General features: G+C 36.1%; 1 protein-coding gene across 2 annotated transcripts in view; it reads left to right on the top strand.

Moving 5' to 3' along the window:
• The window catches only part of TAOK3 (TAO kinase 3), a 183252-nt gene that overhangs the window by 96359 nt on the left and 68491 nt on the right, over positions 1-18402 (top strand). For both annotated transcript variants that reach the window (XM_039226949.1, XM_039227027.1), the window contains exons 4-9: positions 5823-5894; positions 6279-6380; positions 11362-11407; positions 12609-12705; positions 15532-15645; positions 17796-17887. In XM_039226949.1, coding sequence (XP_039082880.1) covers positions 5823-5894; positions 6279-6380; positions 11362-11407; positions 12609-12705; positions 15532-15645; positions 17796-17887 — 523 coding nt within the window. The remainder of the gene's footprint in view (positions 1-5822; positions 5895-6278; positions 6381-11361; positions 11408-12608; positions 12706-15531; positions 15646-17795; positions 17888-18402) is intronic.

Here is an 18402-nt window from a genome sequence, read left to right as displayed (position 1 = left end):
GCAGGGAAGGGGCAGAGAGAGAGGGAGTCACAGATTCTGAAGCAGTCTCCAGGCTCTGAGCTGTCAGCACAGAGCCGAACATGGGGCTCGAACCCATGGACCACGAGATCATGACCTGAGCCAAAGTCAGACACTTAACCGACTGAGCCACCCAGGTGCCCCCCTCCTTTTTTTTTTCTTAAAGCAGGCTCCACGGCCAGTGTGGAGCCCAGTACAGGGCTTGAACTCACAATCTTGAGATCAAGACATGAGCTGATACCAAGAGCCACCCAGGCGCCCCTCTAGTTTTTCTTTCTATGTAACCCACTTACCCCTCCACCCTAACAGTATAATCTGGTTTTGAACTGTTTAGAAATGGAAACTTTCTGTATATGTTTGTGGCCTGTTTGTTCTGCTCCAAGACACTTTCCTCAGCTACTTTTTCTTACTTTCTATTTATAACTCCTTCATCCTCTCAGAGCCTCTCTTGGCCAGAGTCAGAGGGTAGTTCCGGTCTCTACTTGACTCTTATAGTTTAAAAAGCAGCTAAACTCCTCTCAAAGTTCTCTTTTAGAATAACTATAATAACCCAACCATGTTTTGAAACTTACTAACAAGCCTTTGGACTCAGGATAAATGAGACCTACTTTATAGTTGGCTGCAGAAGACCTAGTCATGTATTTGCTGTTTGAGCTAAGTCCTGTCTCTTTAGCCAGCGTGTATGCCTTTTGAAAATGAGGACTGCTTCTACTATTCCTTTACAACTCTAACGGCTAGCCAATGCACGTTTACAGTAGGCACTAAATATATGTTATTTGTTGATATGATAGGCAAGAGGAATCATAAAGATATCTGGGTGGCTTTGAAAATGTAATCATTAACTATATTGTGTATTGTATTGCCTGATACAAAAGTGAGTAGTACAGGCCCATATAAACTCGTAAGGCACTAAAAAACAGATTAAAGAGGAATTAACTTGTACTTTACTGTAAAACTTAGAAAACCTTTAACCTTTTATCTATAATGATCATATGGTAATACCTTAAAAAATGGATCTCTCACTGCCCACAATAATGTTTTTGTGTAGCTCCTTCCTCACTATTAATAGATTCTTCCTCTTGTCACTCAAACAGGGATAACCAAGAAGACTGTCATCTCTTCTTTGGACAACTGCAGTGGTGTCCTAACCCATCTCTGTGCATCCATTCTGATCTCTCTTTAGGCTGTTGTCCACACTATAGTGAGCTTAGGGGGGGAAAGAAGTAAATCCGATTGCATCATCTTTTTTTTTCTTTAATTTTTAATTTTTTTTTTTTAAGGAGAGAGAGACAGAGAGAAACAGAGAGTAGGAGGGAATAAGGGTCAGAGAGAGAGAGGGAGACACAGACTCTGAAGCAGGCTCCAGGCTCTGAGCTGTCCGCACAGAGCCTCAGGTGGGGCTCGAACTCACCAACCACAAGATCATGACCTGAGCAGAAGTCGTATGCTTAACTGACCGAGCCACCCAGGTGCCCCACATCATCTTTTTCTGTAAAGCCTTCAGGGGCTCTCCCTTCTTAGGCTGAGATCAAAACCTTACTGTAGCCAGCCTACAAGGTCTTCCAGGATGTGGTCCCTGTCTGTACTTGAGCCATATTCCTTCTCATTCTCCTTGCCCGAGCTGTAATATACTAGCTTTCTTTTGACCGTTGTCATAGGATCTTTGCATGAAGTGTTCTCCCTGGAATGTTTCCCCTTCCCCTTCCCCTTCTTAACTCCTGTTCCTCTTTTAGCTCTCAGCTGAAACCTCACTTCCTCAGGGAAGCCTTGCCTCACCTGCCTAAGGCGCACCCTCCCACTTTTGTTTCTCGGAGTAACACCCTTCTTCCGAGCAACTGTCACAGTTACAATTTTACATGTGTGTGTTATGACATTTTTGTTACTGTCTGTGGTACTACACATACTGAGCATATCTACTCACTTCCTTAGCCCAATACCTGACAATTTTTGAATACCTATTAAGTATTAGTTGAATGGACAAATGAGTTATAAAGAACTCAGAGAAGTTGGTTCTGCTGATTAGTACTTTTCATTAATCCTAGCCATGCTAGCCAGCCGTTAAGACCTGATTCTGGCAACCAACGTTTTTATACCTAAACACTATAATTCTGTTAGACTTTTTGTAGTTTACAGCTTTTACACAGAATGATGGCAAGAAATACGCTTAAAGTGGATTATAAGTTGGCACAGCTCTCTCTCATTGAATCATTCAGCTGAGAGCATTTTCAGGATAAAAGTGGAAGCTTTTCATCTGGTAAAATATCTGTTTGGATTTACATAAGTAATTTAGAAATTAGCAGCATTAACAAATAAGGCAGTAAGAAATTCTATATTAGGGGCACCTGGGTGGCTCAGTCAGTTAAGCGTCTGACGTCAACTCGGGTCATGATCTCACAGATCGTGGGTTCAAGCCCCGCATCAGGTTCTGTGCTGACAGCTAGCTCAGAGCCTGGAGCCTGCTTCAGATTCTGTGTCTCCCTCTCTCTCTGACTCTCTCCTGCTCATGCTACCTCTCTCTCTCTAAGGAATAAATGAAACATTAAAAAATTTTTTAAATAAAAAAATGAAAAATAAAAGACATTATTTTTGTTTAATTTTTTAAAATGTTTTATTTATTTTTGAGAGAGAGATAGAGACAGTATGAGCAGGGGAGGGTCAAAGACAGAGGGAGTCACAGACTCCGAAGACAGGCTCCAGGCTCTGACCTAGCTGTCAGCACAGAGCCCAACACGGGGCTCGAACCCACGAACCGTGAGAACATGACCTGAGCCGAAGTCGGATGCTTAACCGACTGAGCCACCCAGGCGCCCCAAGACATTCTATATTAAAGGAAAATAGAAACAGGCTAAGCATAATTATTTTTGTATTCACTTAAACACAACTATGAAGCTTCTACATTTCCGGTGTTGCCCTGTTGAACTTAACATATCTTCCATAATCCACCTAAAGCTAATAATTAAGTTCTGTTCTTCTGGTTATGCTTATTACCTTTCAGTTTTAGTTAAGACTTCATAACTAAGGCAAAAAGGAAAGCTTATTTTTACTGTTTTATTTCTCTATAAATTAGCAACAAGTGGACAGTAATCTAAATGTAGCTGGAAATGGTTAAGAAAATCACAATACTCTATTAAATATTTTTTAAATCAACAATCTTGCTTAAACTCCCTGAGATCATTGAGACTATTGGAAGTATTAAATATGAATATAATTTTTGAGAATAACACTTGAAATAAATGTTTTAAAAAAGGAGGCACTTGGGTGGCTCAGTCTGTTAAGCATCCAACTCTTGATTTCAGCTCAGGTCATGATCTCACAGTTCATGGGATGGAGCCCCTCGTTGGGCTCTGTACTCATAGCACGGAGCCTGCTTGGGATTCTGTGTGTCTCTTTCTCTCTCTCTCTCTTTCAAATCAAATAAATAAATACACATTTAAATTCTTTTTAAAAAAGAATAACACTTGAAATGTATAGGGGTGGTAATCATTCATATTATATGAAGTACTGGAAAGCTGAGACCCCCACCAATAGTTTCCTTTCTCTGTACTAAAACGTTGACCATTTTTTTGAAGTTTCAGCTGTGAATTTTAACCAGTATAAAATTGCATTAAACATTTCACATCTAAACAGGCTCTTAACAGTAGAGAACAAACTGATGGTTTCCAGAGCGGAGGGGAGTCGGAGGATGGGGGAAATAGGTGACAGGGATTAAGGAGTGCACTTGTCTTGGTGAGCACTGGGTGACCTATGGACTTGATGAGTCACTAAATTGTACATCTGAAACTCATGTTACACTCTATGTTTAACTGGAGTTTAAATAAAAACTAAAAAATAAATTTCACATCTAAGAAAAATCAACATGGAAATGTTTTTCAAATTTCAAGTCTGTGCTCCAGTAGATAGACTGTGTAAGTAAGTATACATACGAAGTTCTAACTAATGATTACTTTGTAAATGTAAAGAAATGTATCTTTATTCTAGGGTGATTTCCTTTTTCAAGTCTCCGGTTCCAAATAAGCATTGATTACAGAAAAAAAAAAAACTTAATAAGCAATTGGATAATACCATCTGATTCCATTTGTGTCCTTTTTTTTCCCTTTTATAAAGGTTAGGGATTTGGGGTTTTTTTTTTAACCCTTTAAGTTAAAATTCCTCTTTGGTTGAGCATTTATTAAGCCTTTCTCAGGCTGCTCAAGCTGCACAGTAGATAGATTCATCCCCAAAATATCTGCTTTTCCGATACAATCACTCTAACCTTTATTGAAATACTGAATTCACATCAACTTTTCTTTGTTGCTGCCATATAAGCAGTCTTAGTGTTAAAATCTAAAAGCCAGCAAAATGTGAGATTTTTGTTTTTAACAAAAGTCCATCTATACCTTATAAATGAACAAAATATCTAAAAAATACCTTTGTAGAGGCCTGCTGATTTGAAAACTCTAATAGATACCTTGTTTTTATAACAGGTACTTTTACTTTCAGTGCTTGTAAAAATGTTTTTTTCAATAAGTATTCATTTTCTCAGCAGTTTGTCATTCAGTAAGACTCTGGGACTGAATTCTTTTTACATAAATAAGTTATTGTTTATTTTTTAATTTAAAATTTTTTGAAATAGAAAGGAATTCATAGTTTTATTTGAGGAGCTTCTTTAAGTGTATTTAAGAAAGTGATTATGCATTTTTGTCTAAAACTGATGACCTGATTTTATCAGGGAGTGAATTTCTAATCTCTTACCTCAGAACCACCACTATACCTTTATTGGTTTATAATAATATCATAGAACCAAAATAGCTTACTTACATCAGGAGTGTGGCACTAATATAGAGCCCTGTTATTAAAAGAAGGCCAAATTAGATAATCTTTTAATGTCTTACATTTATTTTTCTGAACATTTTAAGAAAATTTTCTATTTTAAATCTCTTAAGTAGGAGGGAGTCTATTACTTGCGTTGTTATTTTCGTGTGTGGTTTCAGTGAACTATTGTATTTTGGGAAAGAAAAGATATATAGAGATATTATGAGCCAAGACAATCTTTATAGATGAATGCACACACATATATGTATGTATATACGTAATACATTCTCATTATAAAATATATGTACCTTTGGAAGTGAAAGTCCCATTTAAGATTAATCTTACCTTCTGCTGCATTGTTCAGGTAAGTAGACTATTTAGATTTAAATTAATTAAAATTTAAACTCCCATTTCCTCAGTCACTGTAGCCACATTTCACATGCCAGTGTATATATAATATAGATATAAAACATTTCCATCATGACAGAAAGTTCTATCAGACAGCACTCCTCCAGGAATTATCACTGATATATATTCTGGTATATATTCTTCATATTTTTTCTGCACATACATCACATAATTACTCTTTTGCAAAAGTAAGATAATATACAGCTTGTTTTTTGTCATATTTTTTACAACTTTCTGAATTACTGTATATTCATATAGGTTACCTCATTCTTTTAATGTTTACCTTATTATATGACTGTACCACATTTATTTACTGATTCTCCATTGATGGACATTTCACATGGTGAAGCCAGTATGGACATTTTGGAAATTGAACTTGTTTTTGTTTGATTGGATACATTTGGTTAAACTCTAATCTTTTTATATATTATAGTCTTTGCATGTATATAAAAAGGGATAAAGAAAAGTTGTACCTTACGGTGGGGTGGAAATGTCTATTTAACCTATCAAAAGTTACGGCATCTTTAAATTATAGTAATGAAGTCAGTCAAATGAATATTTATTCTTTTTATTTTTATTTTTTTTCTTCTACCCTCTCAACACAGGCCACAAATGCTCACACCAATGAGGTGGTGGCAGTTAAGAAAATGTCCTATAGTGGGAAGCAGACACATGAGGTATGTTGAAGACAGTTGTATACCTAACCTGACATAAACCCGTTAGTGTGAGATTGACAGTAGAAACAAAGTTCTTTAAATGTTACTTTATCATAACTTCTTTATTCCTTTTTATAGAGCATATAATAAATATTATTAATATTCAACTCAATCAACTAATTTGTGGAATAGAATATAAGTTAGTATATACCTTTATTATATTCGACAATAGATTTCCATTTATAGGTACTAAAATTAAATAACACAAGTTTAAGCAGCATCTTCATTTATTAAACATTTACTTTGTCTATTTAAAATAACAAAAAGAATATTATATATGTATAGTTGATAATAAAATACTATTTCCGGTCTAAAATTGTACCATTTTCTTTATTACTTCAATAGAAATGGCAAGATATTCTTAAGGAAGTCAAATTTTTACGACAATTAAAGCATCCTAATACCATTGAGTATAAAGGTTGTTACTTGAAAGAGCACACTGCTTGGGTAAGTTAAGGGACCTGTATTATAATTTACTTCCCATTAAATTTTTTCTATTTTTCTATTATCTCTTTGATCTATAAAATTATCAGTCCCATCTCTATCCCATTTGACTTTTGTTACCAGTATTCAACATGTGTTAATACCTCAGAGTGTGCTGTATGGTATACATTCTATAAGATCAATATGATGCCTAGTCTATGGGAGATTTTATTCTAAAAACAATCAACAAACAGGTTGTGAAATTTTAATATCATTTTATAATGGCTTATTTGCAAAAGTAAAAGATCCTTTTATTCTCATCCTAGAATTTTTATCTTTTTATTTCTCATCCCCCACTTCATTTCCTCCCAAATTTGGAATCGTATTACAATCACTGTCTAAGTTTTATCAAACAGGGCCTAGCATGTGATTAAAATGAAATAGCCTTTTGTTCCACTCTGTCTCTTTAGTATATTTTTGCACCATCATGTTTCTGTTTTTAGGTTAGCACTTGAGGCACTGTTTAGTCCATGAAGAAGCTACACTTTGTGCTTTAGCAGACTGCACATTCCAATTTAAAGTCCAACCTAACATTTACTGAGATTGATTTGTTGAGAAGTTACCATGTATAAGTGCTTTCCTATACATGCTCTCCAGTTAAGAAATGGAATTTTTGTTCCCAGATAGACTAGCCAATAATTAACATTTCTTTTCAAGCAGCTTTTAAGATACCTAGAGCCATTGCTTCTGTTCTGAGCCAAAGAAATTAATCAGAGGAGTATCTCATTATCTGGAAATCAGTTCTCTGGCAATCTCAGCCATCTTGAAGGAGTCAAGAAAGGGATTTTAAACATGCAGAATAAATGTTACAACATGAAGTGATAAATCTCATGTGTTTCGAGTCTTCAGAAAATCCTCTGAGCTCTTATTTAAAGCCTATTTACTCTTAGATTACATAGAGTGCTAATAAGCTTGGTTAACTGTTCCTGTCTACGGTGGATTTGACAGGCAAAATTGAAGGAGCTCATAGGAACCAAAGTGCTGGAGACATGCATACAAACACAGACAAGAGTAATTTGACCAGACAGAAGGAATCAAGGAAGTTAGAAAGCAGACCTACTCGTTTAAAAGTAGAGAAGCAACTAGAGCTGTTTAATGTCAGGAGCAAACAACCAGCCACAGTTCAGATGTCCTTGTGTTATGGAATAATAGGGTAAAGGATATACATGACAAAAATACAGAGTTAACATATAATTTTAAAAATATAACTGTAACTGTAAATATATTCTCTCCATTTGGTTTTAAAGTTCTATGTTAATATTCTACATACTCAGTTACAGGAAGTTATATGTGCATATTAATTTACTTAGCTTAAGAAACAGGGGTTCCTGGGTGGCTCAGTTGGTTGTACATCCAACTTTGGCTCAGGTCATAATGTCACAGCTTGTGAGTTCCAGCCCCACATCAGGCTCTGTGCTGACAGCTTAGAGCCTAGAGCCTGCTTCAGATTCTATGTCCCTCTCTCACTCTACACCTTTCTCACTCTGCCCCTCCCTCGCTCATCCTCTGCCTTTGTCTCTCTCAAGAATAAATTAAACATTAAAAAAAAGAAAAAAAAAAAAGAAATGTTTTCATTGGGGTACCTGGGTGGCTCAGTCATTTAAGCATCAGACTCTTGGTTTTGGCTCAGGTCATGATCTCACAGTTTGTGAGATCGAGCCCCACATCAGGCTCTGTGCTAACGCGAGCCTGCTTGGGATTCTCTCTTTCCCATCTGTCTCTCTGCCCTTCCCCTACTCACTGTCCCTCTCAGAATCAATAAATAAATATATTTTTTTAAAGTCCATCAGAATTGGTTAAAGAAAAAAAGTGTTTGTTAACTATACCTCAGTAAAGTGGAAAAAAATAATGCACATAAAAGGCTAATGTTCATTATAGTATTCACTTAATATGGAATATTTCATTTCACAATAAGAAATAAAATAATGCCTCACACCAATCAGAATGCCTAATCTCAGAAAGACCAGAAATCACACTGTTGGCAAGGACATGGAGAAAAGGGAACCCTTTTGTATGGTTACTGGTAATGTAAATTGGTGCCACCACTGTGTAAAACTGTATGAAACTTCCTCAAAAAATATAAATGCCATACAATCTAGTAATTCCACTACTTGGTATTTACCTGAAGAAACCAAAAAGGCACATTTGAAAAGATAAATGTACCTCTGTGTTTATTGCAGCATATTTATAACAGTCAAGACATGGAAGCAAAGTGAATGTTCATCAGTAGATGAATGGATAAAGATGTGGTATACATATACAATGTGATATTACTCAGCCATAAAAAAGAATGAAATTTTGCCATTTGCAACAACATGGATAGTCCTAGAGGGTATTATGCTAAGTGAAATAAGTTGGACAGAGAAAGACAAATACTTTATGATTTCACTTATATATGGAATCGAAAACAAAACAAAACAAACAAAAAAAGCAGAAACAGACCCATAAACACAGAGATGAAACTGTTAGTTGCCAGACTGGAGAGGGGTTGGGGGGATGGGTGAAATAGGTCAAGGGGATTAAGAGGTATGAACTTCTGGGGTTCCTGGGTGGCTCTCTGTTAAACATCCAACTTCGACTCAGGTCATGATCTCACAGTTCGTGGGTTTGAGCCCTGCACTGGGCTCTGTGCTGACAGCTCAGAGCCTGGAGCCTGCTTCAGATTCCATGTCTCCCTCTCTGTCTCTCTGCCCCTCCCCAATCACACTCGCTCTCTCTCAAAAATAAAAATAAACAAAAAAATAAAGTAAATAAATAAAAATAAACATAAAAAAAAGAGATGCAGACTTCCAGTTGTAAAATAATGGAGATTAAAAAGTACAGCATAGGGGCGCCTGGGTGGCTTAGTCGGTTGAGCATCCGACTTTCGGTTAGGTCATGATCTCACAGTTCGTGGGTTCGAGCCCCGCGTCGGGCTCTGTGCTGACTGCCAGCTCAGAGCCTGGAGCCTATTTCGGAGTCTGTGTCTCCCTCTCTCTCTGACCCTCCCCTGCTCACGCTCTCTCTCTCTCTCTCTCCTAGAAATAAATAAAAATATTTAAAAAAATAAAATTAAATAAATAAATAAAAAGTACAGCATAGATAATATTATAATTTCATGTGGCGACAGATGGTAACTACATTTAGGGTGGTGAGCATTTCATAATGTATATAATTGTCAAGTCACCATGAAGTATACCTGAAACCAATACAATAGTGTACATCAACTATACTTCTTTTAAAAGTAAATAAAATTAGTGTTTCTGAATCTGCTTATTTTAATGTCAAGTAGAAAACTATAATAAAATTTCAGAACTTTAAACTCCTACATTTCTCATGTTAGAAACTATTCTGGAATAATAATGGAATAATTTTAACGTATTATATATAGTTATATATTTAATTACATATAGGTATATAAAAAATTTAATAGTTTAGGCATAAATATATCTGTTATACATAATAATATGTGATGTGTAATATATGATATGTATTATATACCTGGCATTACTGGAATTATATATAATATATGATTATTACATACTATAATAATATATACTATTATGATTATAACATTAAGTATCATGTCTTATATAATTTTATCTCATATTCTTCTAAATTATGTACAGAGCACACCACACATAATTATGTTTTTACATTAATTTTTTTTTAATTTTTTTTTAATGTTTTATTTATTTCTAGGGGAGAGAGAGAGAGACAGCGTGAGCAGGGGAGGGTCAGAGACAAAGGGAGTCACAGACTGAAACAGGCTCCAGGCTCCGAGCTGGCAGTCAGCACAGAGCCCGATGCGGGGCTCGAACCCACGAACCGCAAGATCATGACCTAAGCGAAAGTCGGACGCTTAACCAACTAAGCCACCCAGGCGCCCCTACATTAATTTTTTTAATGAAAGGAGCTAATATGTTAATAGTGCTTATGTGTAGGTGATGATAGGAAATTTGTATTTCAGAAGGAACACATGGTGTTTTTTAGAATAAGAAAATAATTTGCAGGAGTGTGTGTGTGTGTGTGTGTATAGAGGTTGGTCACTGACCATTATAGGTGTGACTTTGTTTATAAATCAGTAGCCTGGGACATCTAAAAAAAAATCTAGGATGAGAATAAAAGAATTTTTTCCTTTTAAAAAGCCTCCCAAGATTGCAAACCCAATAAGTATCAGTAATATTTTAATAATATTGTTCTAGAAATGCTTTAAGAGAGGAGTGCCTGAGTGGCTCAGTCGGTTAAGCATCCGACTTCGGCTCAGGTTATCATCTCACAGTTTGTGGGTTCGAGCCTGGAGCCTGCTTCGGATTCTGTGTCTCCCTCTCTCTCTGCCCCTCCCCTGCTCACACTCTGTCTATCTGTCTCTTTCTCAAAAATAAACGTAAAACATTTTTTTAAAAAAAGAAATAGTTCAAGATAAAAATTTAAATATCCCATCGCAGAGATGCAAGATAAGGTAATGATACATATCAGGCTACATCTTTAGATTGAGTTCTAAACAATATTTTCTTGTTTAGAACTGTTTTAAATGTAAAAATAAGGAATTTACTACTTACTGGTTTATTGTATTTAATTAGTATTTCCCAGTATAGGTTATACTGGCTCATATATTTGGTTGCCACTTTCCAAGTTACAAGTTTTAACTTATAGTGCAACCTAGCTACCTTAAGTCATTTTGAAACAAGGTAGTGTGGAAACTGGTAACTAAGTGGCAATCTTAGCTTGACCATTTCATGTCCAGTATACTTACAGTCTTAGAACATTCCACTTCGAAGAGGAAATAACAAAACCATATGATAAAAGTTGTAAAAATAAGTTAGTGTCAGATGACCAAAATTTAATCCAGGTTCACGTAGGTCAGAGTACTTATTCTCCTAGTAGTCTTAGTTTCATGGTTACTTGAATTTAGCAGTTTCTTATTAACTGTAATTATTCTGGTTATTATTTTAATCTATTACAGTTGGTGATGGAATATTGCTTAGGCTCAGCTTCTGATTTGTTAGAAGGTAAGAATAAAAGTACTATCCCCTCCTTTCTGTTTTGCCTTGACAAGAATATTATCTACTCATATATTAAAGAACAGTTTGGGGGTGCCCGGGTGGCTCAGTTGGCCAAGCGTCCAACTCTTGATTTCTGCTCAGGTCATGATCTCAGGGTTCATGGGGTTGAGCCCTGTATTGGGCTCTGTGCTGATAGAGTGGAGCCAGCTTGGGATATTCTCTCCCTCTTTTCTCTTTCTTTCTTTTTTCTTTCTTTCTTTCTTTCTCTCTTTCTTTCTTTCTCTCTTTCTTTCTCTCTCTCTCTCTCTCTCTCTCTCTTTCTCTCTCTCTCTCTCCCCCCCCACCTTTCTGCCCCTCTCCTGCTCATTCTCTCTCTTGCTTGCTCTCAAAATAAATAAATAAACGATAAAAAAAGTGCAGTTTGGGCAAAGCAAATGGATGATGACTTAGACTTAAGGATTGTATGGATAAGCTGTGCAAACTTTATCTCCACAGTAGCTGATAGTATCTCAGGAATGATTAGCAGCAGCCCTCTTACTCTTTAGTTCATGGCCCATCCAGGGCAGGTACTTACTAAAATGTTCAGCTAATGTGATGTAATAAATGTAGCCAAAAGCATCAAATTCATGTGTATGTATGAAAGAGAGGTAAATGGTATCAAATTATACTGATATTTAACTCTTTCAAATATCTTGACCCAGTTCTCTTCTGCAAATGCTATTATAACACAGAGACTATGTTAAAAATTTACATTAAAAAAAACTTTCGTATATTATCCTTGATCTCTGAATAGAAATTGCTTATTAGCTGCTTTCACAAATAATGAAAACCTGTAGTTAGAAGAGGTAATTATAGATGCTCTGTGGAGAGGAGAATAATACAACCCTAGGCATTTAAAATGTCAGAAAGGACTGGTAAATTTGGGCCTGGCCAATTGGAATCAGTGGTGGCTTTGACTTACCAACTGACAAGTCAATTAACAATCCATTACAGTGACTATCAGGCTTTGTTTTATTTTGTTTTAAGCAGTTCATTTGTTTGTTTTTGCACTTGGGTTTCCTGTTATCTGATGACTTATTGTGGTTCTATAGGAAATATATATCCTGTATATTTAGGTGAATGTGTTCCTAAATTGTCATTTGAGAGTATAAGATAATAAGAAGAATGAAACTCATTATTGCTTCTAAATGTTTCTTTCCTCCCTCAGTTCATAAGAAACCACTTCAAGAAGTGGAAATCGCTGCCATTACTCATGGTGCCTTGCAGGGGCTGGCCTACTTGCATTCCCATGCACTGATTCATAGGTAAGATCGGAGACCAGTTACATGTCAGTTACAGGACTACCTATTTAGGAATCTTGAAAATTAGTGCATGCTCCACTTTGTAAGGTGCCTGTGTATTTATAGGAAGCAGAGATTGCTGCTGCTTCCGGATGTGAAAGTAAAGTTGCCACAATTTAGCTTCTATCTCTTGGTCTTTTCCAAATCTACCCAAAGACTTACCTCACCTCTGTTCTACAGGTAACTCTCCTCCAGGCAGGATGTTGTGGGAAAATTTGAGGAAGGGCGCAGCCTTTTGACACTGTGCCAAGAAAAAAAGAAAATTAGCTTTCCTTGCACATATTTATTTCCTACCTGAGTTTCCTTTATTTAGTTATTTGTTTGTTTGTTTGTTTATTGAGAGAGAGTGAGGGAGAGAGAGGAGCAGAGAGAAGGGGTAAGAGAGAGAGAATCCCAAGCAGCCTCTTCACTCCCAGTGCCCCAGTGCAGGACTCGAACAAACAGTTCGACTGTGCACGAACTGTGAGATCATGACCTGAACCGAAACCAAGAGTCAGATGCTTAACCCAGCAAGCCACCTAGGTGCCCCTCCTTTCTCCTTTTCCAATTGCAAATAACAAGCCAATCTTAAATAATTGTGTGCTGTTTCATCACTTTAAAATATCGTGCATTTTGATACTCCATACAGATATATGGGAAGATATTATTGCTTTTACCTTGGCAGAAACTGTATCTCTGAAAGATTTAAATAACTGCCCATAGTTCACAGGTTTTACATAATAAAGGTTGAAGCTCAGATTTCCTAACTCCTAATCCAAGGCTTTCCTCTACCTTGTATTTTCTTTACCACAACGCCACTGCCCTCCCTCCAGTGTACTTCCTACCATTAACTTCTAACTAAAGATGTTCTTAATCTTTCCTTCTCTCAGTAAAGAACTTCTAGTACAGTTACTTTAATGAATGGTGGCAGGAATAATGGAATATGAGGTAGGTATAAAGGATCACAGATGGCTCAAAAGCAAAAGAAAACACTTTGACATTTACTAAGAAGAAATGAAACCATTACATCATAGGTTCCCCTTTTGCCTCTTTTTTAATCACCCTAGAGTAGCTGCTACCAGTTACTGGTGCCACAAAAGCAGAACTTCTCAAGATAGGCAGACCAAAATCCCTGCAATGGATTTGGCTTACTTTTAGAAGCAAAGAATGAACCTAACCACACCTAATAAACGTTGATAAAATAGATTAAGCCATCATATCCATGGATTTGACCCCAAAAAATGTTTTTAATATATATCTTTGGTACCAAAATGTCATTACCAAATGCCATCTTGTCTATATATGATATCACCGTTTCCTGTTTAAAGCCATGGTTCTTTTTTTGTGTGTGTGCCTCTGTTACCAAAATCTGCACATTATTTTAATGTTTTATTTTATATTATACTTTATCTTATTTAATATATAAAAGAAGTTGAAAAAACAAAAAATCCTTTTAAAATATGCTTCCTATTTGAATACCATGTCTCAGATTTTTATTATTTTGATTTAAAAGACAAGTCAGGGGCACCTGGGAGGCTCAGTCAGTTAAGCCTCCAACTTCAGCTCAGATCATGATCTTACAGTTCATGAGTTCAAGCCCCGTGTCAGCCTCTGTGCTGACAGCTGGGGGAGCCTGCTTCAGATTCTGTATCTCCCTCTCTCTCTGCCCCTCCCTCACTCATGCTCTGTCTCTTATCTCTCAAAAATAAATAAATTTTAAAAGGCAAGTTCTAATTGAATGTAATAGAGAAAAGATATCTTTTTGCTGTTAGGGAAATATATAATGCTTTTTTAGTTCACTCTGCCAATGTCTAATGTCATCATGAGTAAAGAAACTGAATTTTCAAGAGAAGATTTTTGGAGACATTGTCTTGAAACATTTGAACCTTATCATTTTCAACTTGACATAAGTTTTCCTCATTCTCTCTGCTTTGTCTTTCCACAGCCCATCAATATATAACTGTTGGTTCCTAATACTCATTACACCTCATGCTTTTTTTTGAAGAGAATAGAGAGTACATCCACATGTTTTCATTCTAAATTATCATCCAAAACAATGAATTTTTTAACCATATTTCAAATTTTTTTGCTGCATAAAATATCTAATAACTTTAGTAATAACCACTTGCGATTCTTTGTCATAATACAATAGAAATGCATTTTCCTAATCCCTAATCCTTGTTTGTTTTGATCTTTCAGGGTCTTCTTTTTACTGTACAGTGTTATTTTTAAAATGACACCTTCTATATAACATGTACCCTCAAATGGCTTAGAGTTGCAGTTACAATTAAGGCAGAGAGAAAGGGTCACAGGAAAGAAAGAAAAGGTATGTGTGTAGTTGAGGTTTATTGGTAGGTAGATAATACAGAGTTATTGAAGGTTTGTTTAGACTCTTAAAAGCCTTATGTGATTTGGAAAAGAAAAAAAAAAAGGCAGTTACAAATGGCACCAATTTTCCCAGCATAAGGAATACAGTTGACAACTGGACCAGCATCTGTTAACATGCTTTTTTAAGTGTAGTAATTGAATAGATTTCCTTGTCTGCCATGTCTGCCTTTTCTCTTTGCGTTCTCTCCCTCTAAAGAAAGCTCTATCTTTTAGTAATTACTATGACCTACCTGTTAGTACACCCAGGAACCTGGGCCCCCTTATAGCATGCAGTAATTACTAAATCCCCTTCTGACCATCTGAGCAGGGTTTTTTTTGTTGTTGTTGTTAAATAAACTTTTTGTCTTATTAATTGCATGCTCTGACCTATTCCATAATCAGAGTTGAAAAGCGATTTTCTAACGCTCTTATTTTTTCCTATAGGGATATTAAAGCAGGAAATATTCTTCTAACAGAGCCAGGTCAGGTGAAACTAGCTGATTTTGGATCTGCCTCAATGGCTTCTCCTGCCAACTCCTTTGTGGGTACACCTTACTGGTATGTCGAATTTTAAACCTAGAATTTTAAAACGTGCATACATGAACAAAATGGACTCATGGCATTGGTTTGGTTTGGTTTGGTTTTTCTGACAGTGTCTTACCACGTGCCTCAAATAAGATTTCATTAAAGAAGGATAGAAAACTCACGAGCAAAAAAAAAGAAACACTCTGACTTAGTATACAGTTTCCAATGACTTTAAATTGTTCAAATAAGGTTGATGTCACTGGGTGTAAACTGAGCAGGATTATCAACTCACTGACCAAGCTCAGGTTTTAGATTTCATTTAGGTTTCTTTTGAACTTTTCTCTTGAGGCAGAATCTCCAGACAAGGACAAGGTAACTCTCTTTAACCTCTAACTAGCCAGTAAGCGTAAATATTACCTTTTAATGAAAGAAATCCAGGTTCTTGTTTTTGTTCTGTTTTGTTTTTAATTAATTTATTTAAATTCAACTTAGTTAATATATGGTGTAGTATTGATTTCAGGAGTAGAACCCAGTGATTCACCACTTCCTTACAACACCCAGTGCTCATCCCAACAAGTGCCCTCCTTAATGCCCATCATCCATTTAGCCCATCCCCTCCCCTCCAGCAACCCTCAGTTTTTTCTCTGTGTTTAAAATCTCTTATGGTTTGCTTCTCTCTCTGTTTTTATCTTATTTTTCCTTCTCTTCCCCTTTGTTGATCTGTTTTGTTTCTTAAATTCCACATGAGTGAAATCATATATTTGTCTTTCTCTGACTGACTTATTTCACTTGGCATAATACCCTCTACTTCCATCCATGCTGCTGCAAATATCAAGACTTCATTCTTTTTAATCACCAAGTAATATTCCATTGTGTATGTATATATATGTATGTATGTGTGTATATATATATATGTATATATATATATATATATACACACACACATACACACACACACCGCATATTCTTTATTCGTGAACATTTGGGCTCTTTCCATAATTTGGCCATCGTTGATAGTGCTGATACAAACACTAGGGTGCATGTGCCCCTTTGAATCAGCATTTTTGTATCCTTTGGATAAATTCCTAGCAGTGCTATTGCTGGGTCATAGGGTAATGCTATTTTTAATTTTTTGAGGAACCTCCATACTGTTTTCCAGAGTGGCTGCACTAATTTCCATTCCTACCAACAGTGCTAGAGGGTTCCCCTTTCTCTGCATCCTCACTAATACCTGTTGTTTCCTAATGTTAGCCATTCTGACAGGTGTGAGGTGACATCTCATTGTAGTTTTGATTTGAGGATGTGTGATGTTGAGTGTCTTTCCATGTGTTTGTTAGCCATCTGTTAGCCAAAGAAAGAGGTCTTTGGAAAGAAGACATGTCTTCTGCCCATTTCTATCCAAAATCTCTAAAGAACTTTGTTCAGTTTCCTGATACTTTACCTAGTTTGTCATTCTGACTTTAAATTTCACCCCATCTATTCAAGATTCCTTTCCTTCCTTACACAGATCCATTGAAATGTCATTGTACCTCAGAGAATGACATATCCCTGGATGATTACTTACCTACTAAAAATCAGCTACTATTTGAATTTTTTTTTTCTGTCGATGGTCATCAAGTAGCATTTACTCAGCAGCCACTTACACACACTAACAGAAAACAAAAACATATTAAACTGATAAGACCCCTGCTCTCCCATGAAAATCCATTATGGGCAAGCAGTATCTATTACCGGAGCCTGTTTGTTTATTTTTTAAGTTGTAGCATCTTTGAAATATCTAATTATTTTGTTTTAAATAGTTCCATAAGTATTTTTCAGGTTGTCTGTAGTTATTTAAGTGTTTCATACATATTAATCCTTTACAAATCTTTCTGAGGTAGCTACTAGAATTCTCTCCATGTTACAGGTGGAAAAACTGATATACAGAAAGGTTAAGTAATTTAGCTGAGATAAAACTGATAGTTAATGGTGGAACCAGGATTTGTTGAAAATAATGTGTTGTTTCATGTAAATCATTGAGTATATTGGTTATATTTTGAACAGTGTTTTTCCAAATGATTTGTGTTAGGAAATAATATCCTTATCAGACAAAACTTTAGAATATGCTCAAACAGCTATTTCACTTTATTAGATGAATTTTGTTTTTAATTTGCAATATGAATTTTGCACATTGCATCTGGCAGGATGGCTCCAGAGGTGATCTTAGCCATGGACGAAGGCCAGTATGATGGGAAAGTTGATATTTGGTCACTTGGAATCACCTGTATTGAATTGGGTGAGTAAAAGTTATTTTTATAAAGATTTATTTTTATTATACTTTTGAGAAACACTTGTGATTATGATTGTTAATTCATTCATCCAGCTATGATTTAATAGACAACTGTTATATGTGGGCCTGACAGTGTGAATTTCTTATATTTTTTTCATGCTTTTGTATAATATCAGAAGATTGCTTTCTCTCCGCTACATTTTCTTATTAATATAAAAGAGTTTGAGGGACACCTGGGGAACTCAGTTGGTTAAGCATCTGACTTCGGCTCAGGTCATGATCTAATGGTTCATGAATTCGAGTCCTGGCTCTGTGCTGACAGCTCAGAGGTTGGAGCCTGCTTTGGATTCTGTGCCTCCCTCTCTCTCTCTCTGCCCCTCCCCCACTTACACGTGCACGCCCGCGCATGCACTCTCTCTCTCTCTTTCAAAGATAAACATCAAAATAATTAATTAAAAAAATAAATAAGCTTGAGCAGACACAGCAAATAACTAATGTGGGAATATACAATAGTTAAGTAT

The sequence above is a fragment of the Hyaena hyaena genome, unplaced genomic scaffold, assembly GCF_003009895.1.
Source record: "Hyaena hyaena isolate Hyena2069 unplaced genomic scaffold, ASM300989v1 scaffold_0, whole genome shotgun sequence".
In the NCBI taxonomy this organism is placed as follows: Eukaryota; Metazoa; Chordata; class Mammalia; order Carnivora; family Hyaenidae; genus Hyaena; species Hyaena hyaena.
Note: the sequence above shows the minus strand (reverse complement) of the source record. Positions and strands in the feature narration are given on the sequence as shown.